The 21,700-nt window shown below is 42.8% G+C and overlaps 1 protein-coding gene across 1 annotated transcript in view; it reads left to right on the top strand.

Moving 5' to 3' along the window:
- The window catches only part of ADCY7 (adenylate cyclase 7), a 117,198-nt gene that overhangs the window by 24,690 nt on the left and 70,808 nt on the right, over nucleotides 1–21,700 (top strand). Inside the window, exons 3-4 of the mRNA XM_088471959.1 lie at nucleotides 837–995; nucleotides 18,563–18,712. Coding sequence (XP_088328085.1) covers nucleotides 837–995; nucleotides 18,563–18,712 — 309 coding nt within the window. The remainder of the gene's footprint in view (nucleotides 1–836; nucleotides 996–18,562; nucleotides 18,713–21,700) is intronic.

Raw genomic sequence — 21,700 nt, 5'->3', positions numbered from 1 at the left:
AAATGAATGGGTTTTATTGCACCTCTACAGTGTCATTTGTTTGGAAGCTGTCCAGTTTATTCCAATGTCTGTTAACTGTAATTCTGGGGTATAAAATAGTGAATACAACTGACTAGTTTAAAGAGCAAGGAACAAGACTATTGGAAAATATCCCCAAGCCTGTGTTACGGAGTTCAAATATACAGCTTAAATACTCTGTCTACCATAGTATGTTCCCCAAGCCTTTGGTGAATGACAATGCACTTAATGATCTTGATCAGGATGGGAGGCAAATTAAAAGCAATTGGTTTCTATCTTCAATATGTCTAGAAGAGAAGAGGGACTTATGAAGATTTGAGTACACATAACCTGAAAGCTTTATATATCTCAGCTTTATATATCTCAGCTTTATATATCTCAGCTTTATATATCTCAGCTTTATATATCTCAGCTTTATATATCTCAGTGATTCACTTGCAGTCTGTTGCTAATTAGTGGAATCAAGCACAGGTTTCCAACCTAAAATGTTAATATAAGTTTAAGGGAAACAATATTTTTTTTTTCTCTAATATCGACATCTTTTTAGTCGCTAACGACCCACAAAATATGCGGTCACAGAGCTGTTTTAATTTTTTGCAAATTATCACCCCTGAGAATAACAAGGAGCTGCACTTCTCCCCAAAAATACTGCTCATTTTAGCTGCATTTCTATCTAGCATGCTGGGACTGTATTTTACATGTGGCTGAGTTTTGTAATAAGTAATGCCATGGTAGTCGTTAAATAAGGTTCATTATAATCATGATTTTTTTGTTTGTTTCTATACGTACACCATAATATGTGTTTCTGCTTCTTTTAGGTGCCGTTTTTCCTGTTTATAACCTTCTCCGTGTACACCATGCTGCCGCTGGGGATGCGAGCCTGCCTGATCATCAGCATATTGTCCGGAATGTCCCACATTGTTGTCATTAGTATCACCGTCTTGCTGTCCTCTAATCGTGACACCATTGCCTTCGAGGTAATCTCATTGAGTTTGGCCAGTAAAATAGAGGTGACAAATTTCGTATCTCTATGATTTAAGGGCTGTTAAACTAAACTAATATATGGATTTTGTAATTACTTATTGATGTTTGATTTGAGAGACTAAACCCTCTGTGAAGTCTTGTGTACATACTAAATTATGGTCGCCTGTCATGGTGCGCTGCAACTTTTTTTTTTTCAAACTTTTTATTTATACATTTACATACACAACAATAGAAATGAGACACTAACAGTAGCAATGCCATTTTGAAGCATACAACTATGTAATCCTCAAATCCTTGGAAGAAGAGGTTGAAAAAAATGGAAATATGGGGTGTTGTGAGCACACAATATTCAATGAGTGATATGCTTCTTATCACTCATTACTAATCTTAAATGGTGCTCTAACCAATCAGCTTCCATCATTTTGCAAACAGTAAAGTGACAGGAGATGATCAGTTGGAGCATCATTTAATATTAGTAACGAGTGATAATAACACATCACTTGTTGATAAATGGGGACCATAAAGTGGTGTCTAATGGATAAGCCAGGTATAGATAACAATAACACTCAGTGAAGGTATGAATGTATGACCATATCAGAACCGGAGGACCTACAGTCATAATTTTGAGGAAGGTTGGGAGAAGGGATTATGCCATCCAATTTATCATTTAATATTTGCAGTGTATTCCCAGAAAACACTAGTTTTCAAGGGATACCCGGAAATATTAAGTATCCCCCAGATGTATTATGGAGGGATCACAGCAGATATCTTCGATATCTGCTACTGTCCATCCATTTCCACCAGCACCTCAACCCCCATAGTTTTCTACGGGGTATGCGATGATGTCAGATTTACCAAGTTCCAGAATGCGAATCATTCTGGAACTTGGTCCCCACGAAATCGGTATGTGGTTGAAATCCCAGCAACGGCATGCACGATGGGTGAAGATTCCGACAGCGGAGGTAAGTAGGCTCTCCCTACCCCTTTCCCCCCCCTAACCCTCCCTTAGGGGTGCCTAACCTCCCTCCCTAGTGCCTAACCCTAACCTCCCCCCAGGGGTGCCTAAACCTAGCCCCCCCTCCCCACACCCTAAGCCTAACCCTCCTGGGGGGGTGCCTAACCCTTACCTCCCCCGGGGGTGCCTAACCCTAACCCCCCCATTCCCCTAACCTAAACTTATCCCTCCCAGAGGGGTGCCAAACCTAAATCCCCGCGGGAGTCCCTAAACCTAACCTCCCACCTACGACAGCTAAGAGGTCCGAACGCCTAGCTTACCTACGTTCGATATTCCAGGCGTTTGGGATTTCGGCGGGTAGATAATGGGGATTTCAACGCCTTTCATTAGTCCCATGCCGGGATTTGACAGTTGGGAAGCCGGCGGTCGGCATTTCGACCACCGGCTTCCTGACTACATATCGTCCCCACAGCTTATGCCATCTAAAGATGTCTAAAGCCGCTGTAGCCTATGGGCTACATATCGCAAAACTAAATATCTAGCTACTATTACCAACCAGATTATTTTTTTAACTTTGTGCTGATTTGCTTACTGTTTTCCTCTGCTGATTTCTCTCTAAGGGGGAGATTTATCAAAGCTTGGAGAGTGAAAGTACCAACCAGTCAGCTCCCAACGGTCATTTCTGAAACACAGCCTGTAAAGTGACAGAAGCTGATTGGGTTGGCACTTTCTCTCTCCACTTTATCTCTCTCCAAACATTAATAAATCTCCCCCTCTGATGCTTAAACACACAAATGTATGGAAGAAATAAAATCAGTGACTTAAAATCAGACGTAGGGTGGGATGTATAATATATCGCACATACATTGCGTTACATCCTGCCCCTGTTCACTTGCATGATGGCCTTTTTATCACCTATATGCAGATATACTTACCGCTGGGACAGCCTTTCCGATATAAAGCTGTCCCAGTGATGCAAAGACTTCCGGGTATATGACCTGGGAGTCCAAATGCGCTTGTTTGGCCTTTCGGATCCCGCTCCAGTGATTTATTTATTTTTTTGTCAAAAATAGCCCATAGGCTTCTATAATAATTGCCTATCGGACACAAGCATAAAGTTATACTTTCCGGAGCTTTCTGTATGCGGTAACTTCGCAGTCCCACAGACCTTATTAATACATATGGGGATCCATATGTATTGCAGTAAACCGCACATATTGGGCCTATTTCGGAGTCAGGCGCTAGTTCGATATTTTGATTCCTGCACATGCGTTTGAGTCGCACAGCGCATGTGTCTCGATTTTTTGTACGTACAGAGTCGCAGATTTGGACACACGTTCTCAAAAGTGTAAAGGACATTTCTGGATGGTAACGGGGGGCTGGCTAAAAGTGCACCAAGTTCTTGCGTCGGGAAACATAGTCAAACGTTGGGGTGCATAGTGTAATCAAATTTCTGCATCTAAAGGGCACATCAGCAGCTGAAATTCATCGCCAACTGCTCGAGGTGTATGGTGATAACTTCATGTCACGGAAACAGGCTTGGGTTTGGTGCACTGCCTGACAGACATTCAAGATGAGCAGGGATCCTGCCAGCCAAGTACGTCCACCGCAGATGACAATTTGTGCCACATTGAAGGTCTGATTCAGGAGGACAGACACATTCAAGATAGTGATATAGTTGAGGAACTGAACATTTCAGTGGGTACTGGGCACAACATCGTTCATGAGCAACTGGGGTACAGGAAAAAGTGTTGGCGCTGGGTACCGAAGCAACTCACAGAACTTCACAAAACCACTAGGATGGGAAGGTCTCTTGTGAACTTGACGTGGTACTATGAGGATGGAGTGCAGTTCCTGCAGAGTATTGTAACAGACGATGAAATGTGGGTGCATCATGTGATACCAGAGATGAAGCAATCATCCCTTACATGGAAAAATGCATAGTTCCCATCTTCAAAGAAATTCAAGACAACTCATCAGCAAAGAAGGTCATAGCGACAGTGTTTTGGGACCATAAGGACGTGCTTCGTGTTGATTTCCTCACCAAGGAAGATACTGTGAATGCTGTCTGCTATTGTATTCGCTAGGAAGTGGGCGGGATGTGGCAGAAGTGCCTCTCTGCCTACTCTTTTTGGGGTGCAGGCCGCTACCCGAAATATCGGGAGCATCCTGCAGGTTCGGGAATAGTAGGGAAGTATGATATAACAGGCACATGATTTTACGCTTTTGGCTAGTATGTAGTTGGCAGGGGCGTTTCTAGAGAGGAGGGGGCCCATGTGCAGTCTCCGACACGGGCCCCCTCCATTCTGCCCGGCTGATGGCAGCGCACTGAGCGTGCCCAGAGTCTATAATGTATGTACAGGTCACCGGGAAAATGGCCGCGGTGGCCATTTTCCCTGTACTGCGCACGTGCAAACGATGGGAAAATGGCCACCGCTGCTATTTTCCAGTCGTTTTACAGCGCCGGACCACCGCGCCGACATGGGACTCCGGAGAGGTAAGTAATAATATGGGTGCAGGATGTGCAGTGCGGGTCCCCCCTGCACCCAGGGGCCTGTGTTCCCCGCACACACTGCACCCAATATAGATACGCCCTGGTAGTTGGTCTTGCACATAGGCAAGATAAGTGAATGCCATTGATCTAGGGGGGGTACCCAGCATGCACACTGGCTTGTCCCCCATGTCATTTAAAGTGCACCACCTAAAATCTTACCTAGTGCACCAAATTGATCAGGGTCAGCTCTGGGTATATAATTAATTTCCTATTCTCTGTAGTCAGTGAACAATGTAGAGCACATTTTCTAGTGGCAATTATACAATACAGAACCCTGTCCATGTTGGCAAATGTACAACACAGGGCCCATTCCCTAGTTGCAATTTCCCAATATAGAGTTTAGTACCTGGTGGTCATTGTACAATAAAAGGCTTTTGCCTTGCGGCCAGTGTACAGTACAGAGCAAGGAAACTAGTGTGTACTCATCAATTATTTGTAGATTGCTACTAGCTTCTGATGTATTGGCTGATATCAGATAAGTTTGTTCTCTTCCGTTGAACAGCTAATTAGAATTCAGTGAAGAACAGGAAACTTAATTTTATCAGCTAAATATAGAACAGCTTATTGTGTTTAGTTTCCTATCCTGCACTAAGCTCTGCTGCTATAGTTGAGTGGGTTAGACGGAATGGAGCTGCAATAAGCCACAGCAGCAGAGGGTAATGATAGCCTATTAAGCAGTGGGATCACATAGGTAGGGATGGTTTATTTAGGTGGGACCCAGGGTAGAAAACAAAGTGGAGTTTATTATACTGTGACGACTTTACATAAAACGTAGACACAAGTAGCTGAACAAGAGGAGTCCTAAAAAGACCATATACAGAGAATATGGGCAACATACAGAGTACTGAACTTTTTTTTTAACAGGTCAGATTTTAAGTAACTCTTCTATCCAAGTACAATAAGCTTATACCCTTTTTACACCTGAGCTAAAACCCAGGTAACTCCTGTGTGTAAAAGGGGACAGGGTTGGATTCCCGGGTTGAGTGACCTGGATCACGCCGCATGCCTGCCGATTGGCCAGCTTCAGTGGTGCTTGGAGCTGACGTTCTCCACAAGCGTCCACCTCAATGCCAGAAAAGCCAGGTCTCTGCAGACCTGGCTCCAGTGTGAACGGCGCCGACTTGGAAATATCCTGGCACATATTTGAAAGCGATTTAATATATTTATTTGTTGCCGTATGCTAATCCATTGTCTTACAATATACTAATTCTCCTCCTCCTCCGTCACTGACTCACAGCAGGAGAGCAGTACCCTGTTCATCGTTTGTGGGAATGTGACAACATAGAGGTTGGAAGTGATAACTTGGATGTATTTATTATGTTGGGCATATTTTAAATTTGTATTGTAAATTATTGTATTTCTCTATGTTCAAACTGTAATCTACACTGAATGTTTTAATTGGATTGAATAAAGGTTATGATTTAATTATTATTTTTTTCTTAAAGAGTCCAGAAAAGAGTATATTTTTTTTATTTTCTCCTTTGAGCTTTAGGGGTTGGAACAGTGGCGTATCTATAATGGGTACAGTGTGTGTGGGGCACATGGGCCCCCGGGTCCAGGGGGGCACCACACCGCACACACTGCACCCATATTTCTTTTAAACTTACCTGTCTGCGGTCTCGCGTCGGGTGTCAATGCTGCTCAGAACACCGGAAAAAAGGCCGCCGCGGCCATTTTCCGGTGTGCTGCACATGCGCAGTAGACTCCTGGCACACTCTAGTTGCCCGGAGTCTACTAATGCTCCTGTGGATGGCCAGCCACGTCAGTCGGCTGCCAACCACCAGGGAGAGAGGAGGGGGACCCGCACGAGTAGTGCACATGGGCCCCCTCTTCTCTTAAAACACCCCTGGGTTGGAAGATGAAAGTTCGACCGTAAAAAGATTGACAAGCAATAGGTCGACATCAGATGGTCGACAGACAGTAAGTGGACCGTTACAAAAGGTCGACGTGGATGTCAGTCGATATGTACAGAAGTTCGACATGCGAATTGTCAACACAAAAATGGGCGACACATTTTTTTGTTTTTAGTGCTAGGATTAGGCACTTACCGGAGGGTTAGGTTTAGGCTCTAGGAGGGATGGGTAGGGTTAGGCACTTACCTCAATAGTTAAGGTCAGGCACTAGCAGGGACGGTTAAGATTAGGCCAGAGGTTCCCAAACACAGTCCTCAAGGCACCCCAACAGTTCAGGTTTTAGAGAGATCTATGGTTGACTGCAGGTGGTAAATTTAAATTGACTGGGGCACTAATCAAGTCGCCTACGGTCAAGCATTGATATCCTTAAAACCTGGACTGTTAGGTTGCCTTGAGGACCGAATTTGGGAACCTCTGGGTTAGGCATTTACCAGATAGTTAGGGTTAGGCACTAGGAGGGACAGTTAGGGTTAAGCACCTAAGGGAGGGTTAGAGTGAAGATTAGAGTTAGAAACAAAAGAAAATATGTTTACTATTTTTGTGTAGTCGTTGAGTACTAACTTCCAGTAGCTGGCTCCAAGTCTTTCATTCTTCCGGGTCTGTGTTCTACATGCATACTGCATTCAGCGCAAAGCGGCTCCCTCCTCATCAGCATCACAAACGGAGTCGTGCTGAGTGGCATAAATTTCATAACCTCACGCCTTGGCCCACTCAACACTGTGGGAGTGACTCAGTCAGGTTTTGTATTAAAAATTAGTTTCTGTGTAAAGCAGGAAAGCAATATGCTGAGTAGGATGGTGGGTCAGGTCAGCTGTCACTCATACCTCTTTGGTCAGCCCACCATTCTGAAAGGGCTTTCTGTGAGGAAAAGGCAGTAAGCATAACAAATTCAGTACAATAGAATTATATGCCCAATTACGTAAGGAGTGTAGTGCACCTGGGAAAATATGATACCACTACATTGTAATTATACACTAAAAATAACATCTTGGAATAATGGTGCTTTGTTATATCATAGGGGCCCTCTTTTTGTCGATTGCACATGTGAATTTTAATACTTTTTATATTGTAGCTTTAGATTTCATTTTTCAATTTTCCTTACATAGAAGGGGGCATTTACAGCTGGACATACAGTACCATGAATATTTTGGTGTAATACAAAGCATTTCCATATCTTGCTAGCACACCAATTATTCATATTCACACGCATATTCACACGTCCATATTTAGTTTTTGGCATATTTTTTCGTGTCTTCTTATGCCCGTAGAGGTAGAGTGGATAGGGGCAGGCAAGCGAAGGTTGAGTACTGGGTGTTCTTTCAAGTTGCAACTGCACCCCAATTATATGTGGACATGCCTAGAAGTGTCGCCGGGTGTGCATGAAAGGGGTCTTAAGTCTGTTAAGTTCCGCCCTCTGATTTGTATTGCCTTAAGAGAGCCTCTTGCTGTGAGAAGGGTGCTGTGAGAGGAGATAGGTCTGTGCTGTGAGGAGAGATGGGTGCTGTGCTGAGAATGGTTCTGTGCTGTGAGTTGGGCAGTGAAGGGGCAGTATGTGGTGCTGTGAGGAGGGTTAGTGAGTGCTGTGAGGTGGGCAGTAACTGGGTCAATGTGTGCTGTGAGGGGCTAGGTGTGCTATGGGGGGGCAATGAGTGAGCTGGATGGAGGTCATTGTTCTGAGTGAGTGATTGCTGTAAGAGGGCATATGGGATGGACTGGTAGTGAGCGCTATAGAGGGGGCAGTCAGCAGGGCCAAACTCCGAAAAGCTTAGCTTTTCAGAGTTTTTATTACATAGGGCTCAGGTTGCAGTACCCTTAGATAATAATAGGGACTGCGATTAGGCTGTTCGTACATAACAGTGATAAATAAAATTATGCAGAAACTGTAACTTCTTCATAATATTATGAAATCCACATAATACTGTTTATTTTACTAAGGGGCACCAAAATGTATATTCATTTACTAAAAAAGATTAGGCTTGGACCAGGCCTGCTGCGTTGCATTATTTTAGTGTAGTTTACATAGCTGTCTGGCAGTCAGTGTGTTAAACTAATCAGCTAGAATTGTGAGTCAGGTCACAATGTGTCTACAAGGCATTGCTCCACCATGATCTCATATCCTCTGCAGACAAGCTTCTGGTGTGGCAGTGATGTCAGCCTCTTATACACTGTACAGCTACACCTATTGCATGGTTAGAACCACCTTGTATAAAACAAGGCTGACTAAGAGGAAAAAGTGGAGCAGGGCTAGAATATATGTATATACAATATGTGGAATACATACATTAGGCTATAGATGAGTGATGTGATATGAATAATATGATCAAATTATCTTATTGCATTGAGAGCTGGTTTGTATTCAAGATATACTGTAAATCCCATGATTTCTGTTGTAAGACTGCGGCTTCAGTGTCAATTATACAGTAAGTTTGAGCTGCATTTAGCTTAAACAACTTGTGAAACAGTTTGGTCTATATGGGGGAAGTGTACATTTATGGACCTGAACTGAATATGGGGGTCAGGTGTGCTCTCCTGTAGGCGTAGGACAAGGTGTTATGACCCGTATGGTGGACAGTTTGCGTTGAATAAGAGACAGGCAACTAAATGAGGGGCCAAAACCGTTTGAGTAGACACAATGCTGCTCCAAACATGATTAGGTACTCCTGTAGCAGCACTCTGCACCCCCTCCTCCTTTTTTACACACACACGCACACGCACACACATACATACACACACGCACACGCACACATACACGCACACACCCCCCCCCCTACCTTGCCCTTCCCACCTGCCTCCACTCCTCCCCTATACCTGTGGATAATAAAAGTTCAGTTAATACATTTGTCAATGTTTATAGCTGCTTTTGTTAAATGTGGACAGTCACTGTAAGATTGTATCCAGGGCTCCGATCTTTGCCATAGACGAAAACGTGCAGTGGAAGGTAGCATATATTAGTAACTAACTGTCCCTATCTATGCTTACCTTCACTTCCTCACTGCAATTGCCACCGGCTGGTTCCCTGCACGGACGCTCCGTGTCCTGCTGTTTGCAGTATAGAGTTATACGTTATGTCCGCTTGCTAGTGTGGTGCTGGAACGATACTCCACATGTACTGATGTCCACTGCTCTCCAATGCAGCATAACACCCCCGTGGTGCCTAAACTTAATCTTCCACTCCGCTGCAAACAGCTATCCCGGCCCGCTATACTTTTGATCGTGATGTCGACTGTCAAGATTCCGGCATCTGCATTTCAACTGATATCGGGATTACGGCGCCGGTGTTCTGGACACGGGTCGGGATTCCGGCGGCGGGATTTGACCGCCGGCATCCCGATCGGAGGTAAATTGACTACATCCCATTTTATAGAAAGTACTAGAAAAATGCCTGGAATCTGATTGGTTGCTACAGGGAACTTCTACACTTGTCTTCTGTACAAGGTCTCTGTATGTTTCTATTCTGCCAGCTCTGTAGTTCTCATGTGTGGAATGTAACGTGAATGAAATGAATTTCAGGCTCCCAGTACTTTAGTATTTAAATGCAGAGTTTTACAGCACTTGCTTTGAAGTGATTTATACATGTGTCATTTGGAAAAGAGGTGATGAAGCAGAGTCAGCATGTTGAAAACATGGGACCGTTATCAACACGATCTTCGAAAAGGAAACAACCTTTAGCTCTCAGCGCGCACAGTTGTTGCTGAACTGTATATTTTATTTATTTCTCTTTTTGCATTTAAATAACAGTGATATTGTTGCAATTTGTAAACAAAGTTTAAGAACAGGCGCATTTCACTGTTAATCAAATCACCGGCTCCAAGGAGGTTAGTGTAGTAGAGGAGGAGAAGATAAAGACAGGGCTGCTGTGTGATTTCCGGGAGGGCTGGGCAGGAGTCACTCGCGGTGATTGTCACTTATTGTGCCGTTCCACATAGAAGAACGTCAGGTGAACATAGCGGCTATGGCAATCACTTGACTCGTTTCCCAGTGGCTCCACCCACTGCATCAATGCCACAGGGAAGCATTCATCAGAGGTCACTTCAACCTAGTAGGCTCCTAGCTGACTCTGTAATTCTGCAGATAGGCAAGCTATCCTAGTTGACATGGCAGTACTGCAGCTAAGCGAGCTACCAGTAGCTCGCGAGCTATGGGTTGGAGACCACTGATCTAAATTATATATGCTATTTAACCTTGCAACCCTGTGCCAAGATTTTATTTAATAATGAATTTTGTTTTTCTTTTAAGGTTTTATTGATGCCAATATAAAATGTTAACAACTAATAAACCATTACCCTCTTAAGCAAACAAACTAATGATAACAAAAGCAAATCATGATACAAACCAGACAAAATTGACATAGCACACAAAGCACCACATAATGTTTAGCTACTTGTCATCAAAACATTTTTCAAAGGAGCAAACCCATAGAGTAGTAGTTGCCAGAGTTTATATCAAATTGTATGTTAATGATGCCTCACAACCATGAGGAGACCAGCTTCAGGTCTAATTAACATCAGGAAGCTCAGGTGCATGAAGATGATACAGCCGGATTTCACGTAGGGTGGGTACACACCTGAATGACTTGTAATTGGACCCATTTTGCATCCAATTTCCCTTGAGGCCAGAACATACGATATTGAGCGTACACACTGTCCAATATCGCATACGACCGAACAATATATTGTGTTGTTTGATCGTATACGATTTATCGCTGCTCCCGTACAGACTACAATGATCCCTGGCAACCTATGACGTCAAAATTGGCCAAATCGGACCGACCTATCGCCATAACGTCTAGTCGTCTGGTTGGCTGTACACACTACATGATTGGCACCTAATCGCATATGATATCTTCCGGTTGGCCGTGTTGCACGGCTGACCGGAAGACGTAACATACGACCCGCGTGAGCACGCAATAGTGTGTACAGACATTTTTGTGCCGATATCGGACAAGTGTGTAGCTGGCCTAAGGAAGAACAAAGACATACAATATAATGGTGGGGAGCTAGTCTGGGTATGACATTTATTAAACTGTAATGCCGGTATCTTAAGATGATTTTAGGGAGGACAGAAGCCTCCCGTAGGGCAGAAGGGCTCTGATACATTCTTATTAATAATAACATATCCAAGACTCTTGCATGTAGACTATTAATCTCCATATCCAGTGTGGACTTGAAATTCAACACAACATAAGTTACTGTAAGAATGTCTAATTTGAACTTCTTGCTCCCTGGAACTGCAAATATTGTTCATAGACTAAGCTTGCACTTTCTCCTATTGATTATTAATACATACTGAGAAAGGTGCCTCGTATACAACTCATTATACAGGTGAGGATAGCTTGTACTAGGCTTCGTGCTTGAGTTGCAAGTACTGTAGTGTGAAACATGTAGGTTTACATCAGTGCGTATTGTAGAGAGGTGGCATGCTGGCATCTCTTCTTGCTGATTGGTTGCAAATTTGTCGTCTTTCGTCTTCGCATCATGAAGTGTAGAAGCAGGGTATTGCTCTTTTATTGGCGTGACAGTCAAGTCAGTAGCGATGCAGCACAGTCCTGAGAGAACCAGTAGCTGCTGGAGACAAGGTATAGGCAACATCCAGAAGGTGGATCCGGAAGATTGGGACCACCGTGCTTGTCAGATTGGAACACGTCACTGTTTTATATGTAACAGCAAGAAGAGAAAAGATTATGGCACATACTGTAGCCAACAAGGTGTCTGAGGAATTGTGGCAGATTGTCTTCAGTATATTTTAAATCCTTGATCTCTCTCCTTCCTCTTCATTACAAATGAATTATCTCACTGTTAAAAAGACTTTATTGTGAATATTATGTTTTAGGTTTGTACAAAATAATATGAAAATATGCTTAGTAACTAGTGTATTTTTTGGTAAAAGGTTACGGAGACTCAACCCAGTTTTCTTGATGACCCTTTGTTTTACGTTCAACCCCTCCACTAGAATTCTAGAACAAAACTAGGACTTTTTTATTTTCTCTTTTTAACTCTAAATGTATTTTTAATAGAATAGAAGGATGTTGTAAAAATGTTGTGTTGGAAGCTTAAGACATTTTAAGCACACTTCAGTAATCCACTTGTGTGTCTCTTACTAACCACTAGTAAGAATTCCATCACACGTCATCACTGACTGCTGCTTATCTTACCTCTTTACTAAACCGCAATGGCTGGTGATGTTGATGAGAAGTGTTGAGGACAGAGACCAGCAATGTTAACACTAAGGGATACTAAATCTTGCAGCAACCGCAGGACAGGGATTTTGTTAAATAGAATATTTAACTGTCAGCATAGCTCCCGGAGCTTTATTTGGTGCTCACCTTGTGGTGTAGACCTGGCACGTGATGATCAGCTCAACAGGATTATTCTCAACATTATTCTCCACCCTTGGCAGTGGCAAATGCAGGATTTATAGAGGGGGGTTTCCAAATGCTTGATTTTAGAGAGAGTGTGGCCAGTCCATGAAGAGGGTAGAATTAGCACTTAACCAGCTATAATATGCGTTATACAAAGTGTATTGTGTGTCATAATTCCAGCATATAGAGGACCAGCAATCACAGTAAGCCACTAAATGCGGCAGTAGGGCCATCCTGCCTGAGCTGAATGGTTTTATTTTAGATGTGGGCACCATTCCAGAGTATTAGAGCAAGTCCGGGAGCCTGGGGGAGCAGCAGAATAACCTAGCATGCCCTGGACATATATATACATATTGGGCTCTATAGCAGCACATCCCTAACAGTGAATGTTTTCCAGATCTCCTAGTTGGTGCACAGGTTATTTATTACTGACTGATGCATGTTAAAAGATCCAGAGGTGGTGCTAATTATTTCATTTGTGATACTGTGAAGAACATGCAGCACTAGTAAAATTCTATTACATTACTATTTCTATTGTGGTCATGGTGTGGGCTGGGGAGGGGGGTTTCCAGGCAGACTGATTCCCCCCCTGCGTTTGCCTATGCTTGGTCCCAATGGTGTGTGCGCTACCTTCCTAACTGACCCATCTGGAGCAGAGGAGAAGGCAGAATAAAGTTGCTGCTTTCTATTTCTGGGTTCCAGTAACATTATATATAGCCCCAAGTAACATTATATATCGCCCCTATCATAGTGCTGAACATACATGATTATCCCTTCTTGGATCAAATATAAAGAACAGTTTCTGTGAATTTTGGCAATTTCAATATAAAAATCCAATTTATTTGGCCATTTTGGAAAGATTGTATTTGTCATGTCAAAAGCATTAAGCAGAATAATGTTTTTTCTGAAAATTAAAAATAAAACAAAAACAAGATGTGGCCTGGTACTACAAAAACAAGTTTATCATATTAATGTTGGAATGTGACCAGCTCTAAAATTGCCAAACTAGGCTCAGCACAGGGGTGAGGGATTAATAGGATGTTACATCACCATGTGAATCCAGTGCGGCCTGTATGCGCCATTGCAGTAAATCTACCAATGTTTTAAATTGTGTAGGAGGGGTGTAGCGCAATCCTTGCTTGAGAAAGTTGCTCAACCATGCCTGGTTGAAGGAGATGACAAATATGCTTTAATTGTATGATTGCATCCAGATTTTGGTCAGAATTCCTTGACATATGAATAACAGCAATGCTCCTCAAAAAATTGGGTGACCACGTGCTCTCGGAATAGGGAAACTGAGGCTGCAAGACTTAACGTCTTACTGTACATGAAAAAAATGCTGCGGTAGGGAATCTGCTACTCTCGACTAAAGAAACTGTCTTCTGGTTAATTTTGCTGCCACTCTGGCAGAGAGGAATCTAGGAGCCTCTCAAGTAGATACAGAAGATTGAAGTTTTCTCTTGGGCATAGGTTATACTGGGTTTATTATAATTGTTATCGTCCAGTCCAATATTGAATAGTTGAATGAATGTTGTTTTTATTAACAATCCACTTCTGCACCTGTCAATAGGTAGTATGGCCTACTCTTCCTGAGGCTTGGGGGGGGGCTACTGCTCAGCGGAAGTGGCCCGATGCACACAAGCCCCCTTGGGCATTAATACGCCCCTTGCAAATGATGATACCAAGCAGCAGAGTAACAACTTTTCTCAATTTTAATAGGCTGAATGACTGATTACAAGATTGAAGACGTGTGATGCTAATTCAAGAGAGCAAATAGTTTGAAATATCACAATAATCTAATTATTTATCATCTTTTCTAAGGGGTACCAACATATCTGTACAGATCATTTTAGAATATCTTTGGAGAATAACTAATAATTTTTATCTTTTTACAGTTTACTGTATTTGCTTTATTCTATGACATCGCAAAGGAATCTGGTATTCAAAATACAATAGCTTTTCATTTCACAACTTTTCAGGAGGAATGAAGCATTGTTTCTATTAAAGATGAGCCGTTCAGTTTCCCTGGAAACCGAACACACCTGAACTTAGGGGCTCCGAGTTAAATCAAGTTCCAGTTCGGAATCACTTTGGGGTTCGAAGCAGAACAGAGGGCCTGATTCAGCTTTGGGAATAGAGTGAGAATTAACACTTAACTGTGTACCTGGACAAACCATGTTTCAATGCAAGGGGGGTATGAAATACATACTTTTTTTTGCATGTAGTGTAAATACTGGTTGCTTTTGTATGTAGCCCACAAATACTGCACAGCTTTATTATTACTCCCAAATCTAAATCTCTCTGCACATTTTAAATCTGCCCCACCTGCAGTGCAGCCTGGTTTCACCAAGATGATCAGTTAAGTCAGTGGTTCTCAAACATTTTTGAATCGCGGCACCCTAGTGCATCAGAATTGTTTTCACGGCACCCCTAAGCCAAAAGTTGTTTGTTGAGAAATTCAGAAAAAAATGTAGTAAAGTGAAGTAAATTGTGCTTACCTGTCATCCTTGGTTTCATTTATGTAGTAGGTAACAGGTTTGCGCTTCTGTTTGTCCACATATTTACATTACATTGACCATAAATAATTTGATTTGGTGCTGGACCACCGACCTGAGGCACCCCTGCAAGTGTCCCGAGCAGAGCCGCAGCAAGACTTTTTGGTGCCCTGTGCCAAAAAGAGCATTGGCGCCCCCCTCATTTTTCAAAGGGACGTGATGCAACCAAGAAAGGGGAATTGCCTCACGGGGAAGGGCCAGGAAAGAGATAGGGGAGGCCAGGAGTTGCTGGGATGAAATAAGAGGAAGTTATAAGTGAGAATGATAATAATCAGAAATTTGACAGGCCCAAACAGCGCCCCTTGACCTGTGGTGCCCTGTGCGATGGCACCGGCCGCACTACCCTAGCTACGGCCCTGGTTCCGAGGCACCCCAGGGTGCCGCGGCGCACAGTTTGGAAACCACTGAGTTAAGTGCTAAATCTCACTCTATTTCCAAAGCTGAATCAGGGCCAGATGAGGGTATTCTCACAATTCAGATCTCTGATTCTCCCATGTTTTGGATTGCTTTTAAGTCCCTCCCTTATGATTTCAGGTGCTGTGAGGTTGTCAAAAATTAACTGTAAATGACTGGAAATTAAAGTTGTTGCTGTTAATAATACTAGAGATACAAAGACATGTCCAATTAAATGATGATTAGCTGTTTTTATAAATTTTTAAAGAGAACTAAAACCGAATATTGAGGCTAAACTCATTGAGCTACATATAAAAGGAATTGCGCGATATTCACAGTAGCCCATATGCTTATTGCGCCTGTATTCAGCCACATATTTTGCGTGGGGGATAACAACTGATGACTGGTATGAGACAAAGCGTAAGGATAGTGGTAGTGGCATTCGGAACACTGAGATGTGCACAACTGTGTATACAGGGCACATTTAGGACCTCATTCAGAGGTGCTCGCAAAAAGCTAGTGCTCGCTCTGAATGAGGGCAGCCACTTTTTTTTAGCCGGCCTCCTGGCCACTCACTAAGCTGTGGGTGACCACCCACAGGTTTTGCGAGCGGCCAGGTGATGGTCGCGACCATTGGGCTTGCGACAAGACCCTTGTGGTAGGGTCTCATCTGCCGCAAGCCCCAGTGAGCTTCCTGCTCTAATAGCAGGAAGCTCACTACTGACATCACGAGTGATGTCAGTAGGGCCGTCCACAAACGGCAGACGTTCCTTCAGGAACACCTCCATTTGTCCAGCCACCCCCCCTCCCTGCTTACGAAACGGGGCGAGCTGTCGATCAACATCAACAGCGGCCCCGTTTGTAGCGAGCCCCAGAGCGAGTGAATTTCTCACTCGCTACGGGTCTTGCACGTGCGCAGTGCCCCACCATCGACCCGCTTCTGAGCGGGTCTGAATGAGGGCCTTAGTTCCATGCATGCAATGTAAGAACAGTTACAAGTAGCTATGGTAGCCAAGGTGTGCTGTCACACTACCGTTCTACCATCATTATACCCTCCTGAACTCTCTTCTTATTCTGCCTAGACAATCCCAGATGCCCAACAAGAAGTTTACCAGTGCAGACTGCCTTTCATTATTATGCATTTATTATTTACCATGGCAAATATTACTAAGATGCTTCTCACTTTCCCTCCCAATGTCCAGGTACATTTATGTCTCTTCAGTTTTAGAAGAAGCTGCCTCACTCTCTCAACTTCTACAACATATCGTTCCACATTGGACACATTTATAAAATTTCTCCAACCAATGTGTTATCTATTTTCTAATGGTTAATATAAATGTTAGGTTGGTTACAGATTGTCTAGCAGTAACATATAAACTTGTGTAAACGTAAATCCAGTGAGCTGCGAGACAGAGATTCTGCCTTTTATCAGCAGACCTTTGGTTCATTGTGGATTGTCGTTCTCTCAAAGTCAAAGAATTATTAATAGTTTTACAATGGGTATTTTACAGGTAGTATAATAATATAACCTGGTACAGTATAAATATATGCTGCTGTGTAAAAAGGTTCATGTTATAGCAAAGTGTATAATGTCTTGATGTCAAAATATAAACCTACCTCTCACACAATAAACTAGATATTTTTTTACAAGTGTATCTTTAAGGTATGGTCACACTTATGGATACTAGTATTTTACTGCTATCCACTTGGCAAACTGCTCTCCCAATGTGTATCCCAGCTTCCATAAATTGTATCCAGTCTTTTATGCACACTTTGCCAGTGACTCTAAGGGGGAGATTTATCAAATCTTGGACCAACCAATCAGCTTCTAACTGTCATTTTTTAGCACATCCTGTTAAATGACAGGAGCTGATTGGTTGGTACTTTATCTCCAATTTATACATTTCCCCCTAAGGACGGGATGCACCAACATAGTGCAGTACTTACCGCCAGTCACCGCATCCCTACTGATCGCATATGCACTAACATATGCGATCAGTACAGCAAAGGCAGCTCTTCCAATAAGAGCTGTCCTTTGCGTTCCGCGCCACCCCGTGGACTTTCGGGTTTATTACCTGGGAGTCCATCTGCGCATGCGAGGGAGTGACGCGTTGCCCTCTGCATCGGAAACCCCGGTGGCCACACAATGGTGCATATGGAAAATGTGTTAAAACCCCGGAAACGGGGTTTTTATCGTATTTTCCATTTAGTGCATCTCGCCGCAAATGAGAACTAAGTTAACAGTTTGTTTCATAGTTCACACAGCTTTTTATATATCCAGTAATAATGAACTAGTGAAATTATTATTATTATTATTACTATCATATATTTTTATTTATTTTTTTATCAATGCAAGACCATGAAGTCATATAACATATGTATATAGCTAACTAACGTAATTTTGTTGCGTATCCAAAGCCTTATCTATCAGAGTAATCCGTACTACATTGAGCATTTGTACATTTTTCTAAACTGTAATGGTGCATACACACGGTCAGATTTTCCTTCAGAATTGAACAATAACTATTTTAAAAATTGTTTAATCATTCATATCTGAAAGAAAATATGACGTGTCCCTGCAACGATGAACGATGCGTGTTCCCGTATGTCAGATAATCTGACATCTGATGTGTTTGCAGTCAGATTTGGACGATTCCATTCATTTTAATAGTCAAAAATTGTTCACATCGTTGGTAAAATCGTTGGAAAAATCGTTCATCTGCCATATCCGACTGTGTGTATGCACCATAAGGTGTAGTTCAGTCACAGATGTCACTAGTTTCTAGCATACAATTTTTCCATTTCTATGAACTCTATCTTTGTATCTTCCAGCTTATTGCAAATGCCATTATATTCCTCTGTGGTAATCTAATGGGAGCATTTCACAAGTACCACATGTTGGATGCTTCCAGGGACTTGTACAGCTATACTGTGAAGTGCATTCGGGTAAAGATGAAGCTGGAACTTCAGAAAAGGCAGCAGGTGAGAGACTCCAGTCATTGTTGGCATAATGTAATGTGATATAAAAATGAATATTAGGAAGGAATGGTAAAACTTCTTCAAAAAGACCAAATTAAAGTTCTGGGTAATCCCAATTCCTTACTTCCCAACATTTAGACCTGCAGAATCAGAATAAAATACTCTCCCAATGGTCAACGGAAACCATGCCCCAATGTAATTTAAATTGCTAACTTTTGGGTGAAACTCCTCCCAATTACACGTAATCTATCAAGGTCCACAGCTCAGGACTGTCACATCAAATTTGGTTTGGTTCAGAAGTATGCCTTTAATGGTGTTGCTGGGTGTGTGTCCCAAAACCCCGTCATTACCTGTTTCCAGCAATTTTATGAGGTGGCGCTACAGGGTTATTAGTGCAAAGCATCAAAATGTTTGGGTTCTGGATGGAGGTTGTATGACTAATGCATCAGCTGATCGATTGGACATGGGGCCCTGAATTAAATCAAAAGAGGTCAACTCCTTCTCAAAGAAGCTAACTTTATTTTAAGGATTTTTTTAACAATTTTTTTGTAGGCAGTGTTAAAAAGTTGTCACTTATTTTCTGTAACTTCCTCTGCATTCCTCTTGATTCAGATGGGAGTCAGATCAGAGAAAATGTAGCTGAAAGACATATAAACATCCAATTTTTCTTTTTTGCAATTGAAAGGTCAGAGATGACTCCGGACCTCATTTACATCTTGGTGTATGCCGACTTTCTCTTCTCCTGTTACAGCCTCTGTAAACTGAGTCCTAATGTCTACAATTCTGCACATTGCATCTCTTCAAAGTTCGACTTCCTACCACTTTAGGACCATACATTTCATTAAATTAAATAGAGATAGAGAAAGGAAGTGGGACTTGAGACACAAGGAAGAGAGGGCCCTGCCTTTTAGAGCCTACATAAAATACAACATGACACAGGGCAGGTACAGATGAGATAGAAAAAGGAAGTGGGACATGAATTAAAAGGAAGAGCGGGTTCTGCACCTGAGATCTTTTCAGTCTAGAAGACTGTTTAGAGTTTAGCCTCATTTATAACTAATAAGTAGGGACAATTACAGATCTTGATGGTATCATAGGAGTGGTGGGACTCCGACTGTTATCATTAAACAATTCGATGTTATCAATTTTATTTGATGCTTTTTATGATGTTTGATTTATTTTTTTTTAACATTAAGTAAGCTGGGGAAAAATACCCCCAATAAAAGTAGAGCGTGCAACCCAATCTATTTGTGATCTCAGAGCATTCCATTGCATAGAGAAGATGGCAGTGTGATCTCCCACACAGCAAAGATCATCCCCAAAGTGCAGATTTTCCACCTCTTGCAAATAGGAAACTAAGTGCACCAATGGTTGCTTTGCAAGAAAAACCCTCCCTCTGTGATTGGCCTGTGCAAGTTTCTGTTCCCCTGCAATTGCCACAATATTATTCATCAAGCTGATGCATTTTGGAAAAAAATTTAGACTCATCTGGACAAATCAAGGAGCTCAGGGTCAGAGACCTACATCTGGGTCTGTGGAAGTGTCCCCAAAAAATAACTCTGCTTAGCTTTGTGATGTCTGCAGACTGACTTGGAAATGTATATTGTGGGCCTGGTCCAGAGTTGCACACACTTCCATCAATTCAAATTGTGCAGGTGTCGAGCCTGTAAAAGCATCTTTAGACCTGACCCGACTGCGCATGTGCAGGTCACCGGGGAAATGGTGCGGCAGCCATTTTTCCGGTGATTTTGCGCTTGCACAAAATGCTGGGAAAATGGCAGCGGCTGCCATTTTGCAGGCTATTTGTACAGAGATGCTGCCGCCGACATGGGACTCGAGAGGTAAGTATTTAATAAATGTGTGCAGTGTGGGCCCTCCTGGACCTAGGGACCCATGTGCCCCCCACACCCTGCACCCATTATAGATACGCCCCTGTCTTAGAGCAATTATGGGCAATTCAGAGTCCTTACGATCTCATCCACATATCCCCTTGTGACCAAGCGGATGTAACTGTGCAGCAGAGGAGCATTCGCATGTAGATGGAATTACCATCTATTCACAGGTGACCGTACGCAGAGATTTCTGACTTCAGATGGATCTCCAGCACCAAGGACAGGGCTGGTGGAACTGTAATGATGATGTTGCAGACCACTTTCACATGCAGAAGGGGGGTGCGGTCGCATTGATTTGCCCACTGTATGTCTAACTGTGAATCAGCCCCAGTATGTACAGTATATGTATGATCAGGCCAACCTATTAACATTTCTGGACAATCCCTTTTGATTCATCAATGTTTTTTCATTTCCTCCTAAAATACTGCTCAGTGTCACCTTATTTGTGTCTTAAAAGAATCATGGGAGTGAGGGGACAGCATTATTGTAATTATTACAAGTGTCATTTTTGTGTGATTGGAGGTGTAAGTATGTAATTTCAAAGTGCTTCTAGAAATGTACTTTCCTTAAAATGGTACTAGAAGTTGCAGAATACGCAGCACCGGACTGGCACGCACGTGTACTGGGGAAATCACTAGTGGGCCACATTGCCTGAGGGTCCCACCCCCTCCTCTATGGGTCAGTATTCTGGTGGAGCAGAATCATGGGTGACAGGTGCTTGGTTTGTTTCTATGGAAACTACACAATGATTAGCCCTTCTGCCAATCAAAGTGGTTGGTCCTGACACCCCTTTCCCTTACTTTATAAAGAGGCCCTGTTCTTTGCTTGTCCTCTCTCATGGTTGGCCAAGTCCCTCTGTGGTGGCTGGCCACACCCCCTCTGGTGGCTGGCCAAAACCCCTTAAGCTTGTGCTACTACCACTGTATTACCTGGTAGGCCCTTCATGCCCCAGTCCGACACTGGGGCAAAACCCAATCTGTAAATTCAAGTCCTTGGGCAGGAAGAACAAGTTGTTTGCTGTTCTGCAAAGCGTGTCCCTTCCACCTACATGTGTCTTCTCTAAACCCTTGCTCCCCTGCTGCAGTGGCCACCCTTGCTC

The sequence above is a fragment of the Taudactylus pleione genome, unplaced genomic scaffold, assembly GCF_031769625.1.
Source record: "Taudactylus pleione unplaced genomic scaffold, aTauple2 ptg000117l, whole genome shotgun sequence".
In the NCBI taxonomy this organism is placed as follows: Eukaryota; Metazoa; Chordata; class Amphibia; order Anura; family Myobatrachidae; genus Taudactylus; species Taudactylus pleione.
The sequence above is the reverse complement of the archived record's forward strand: the minus strand, read 5'-3'. Positions and strand labels throughout refer to the sequence as shown.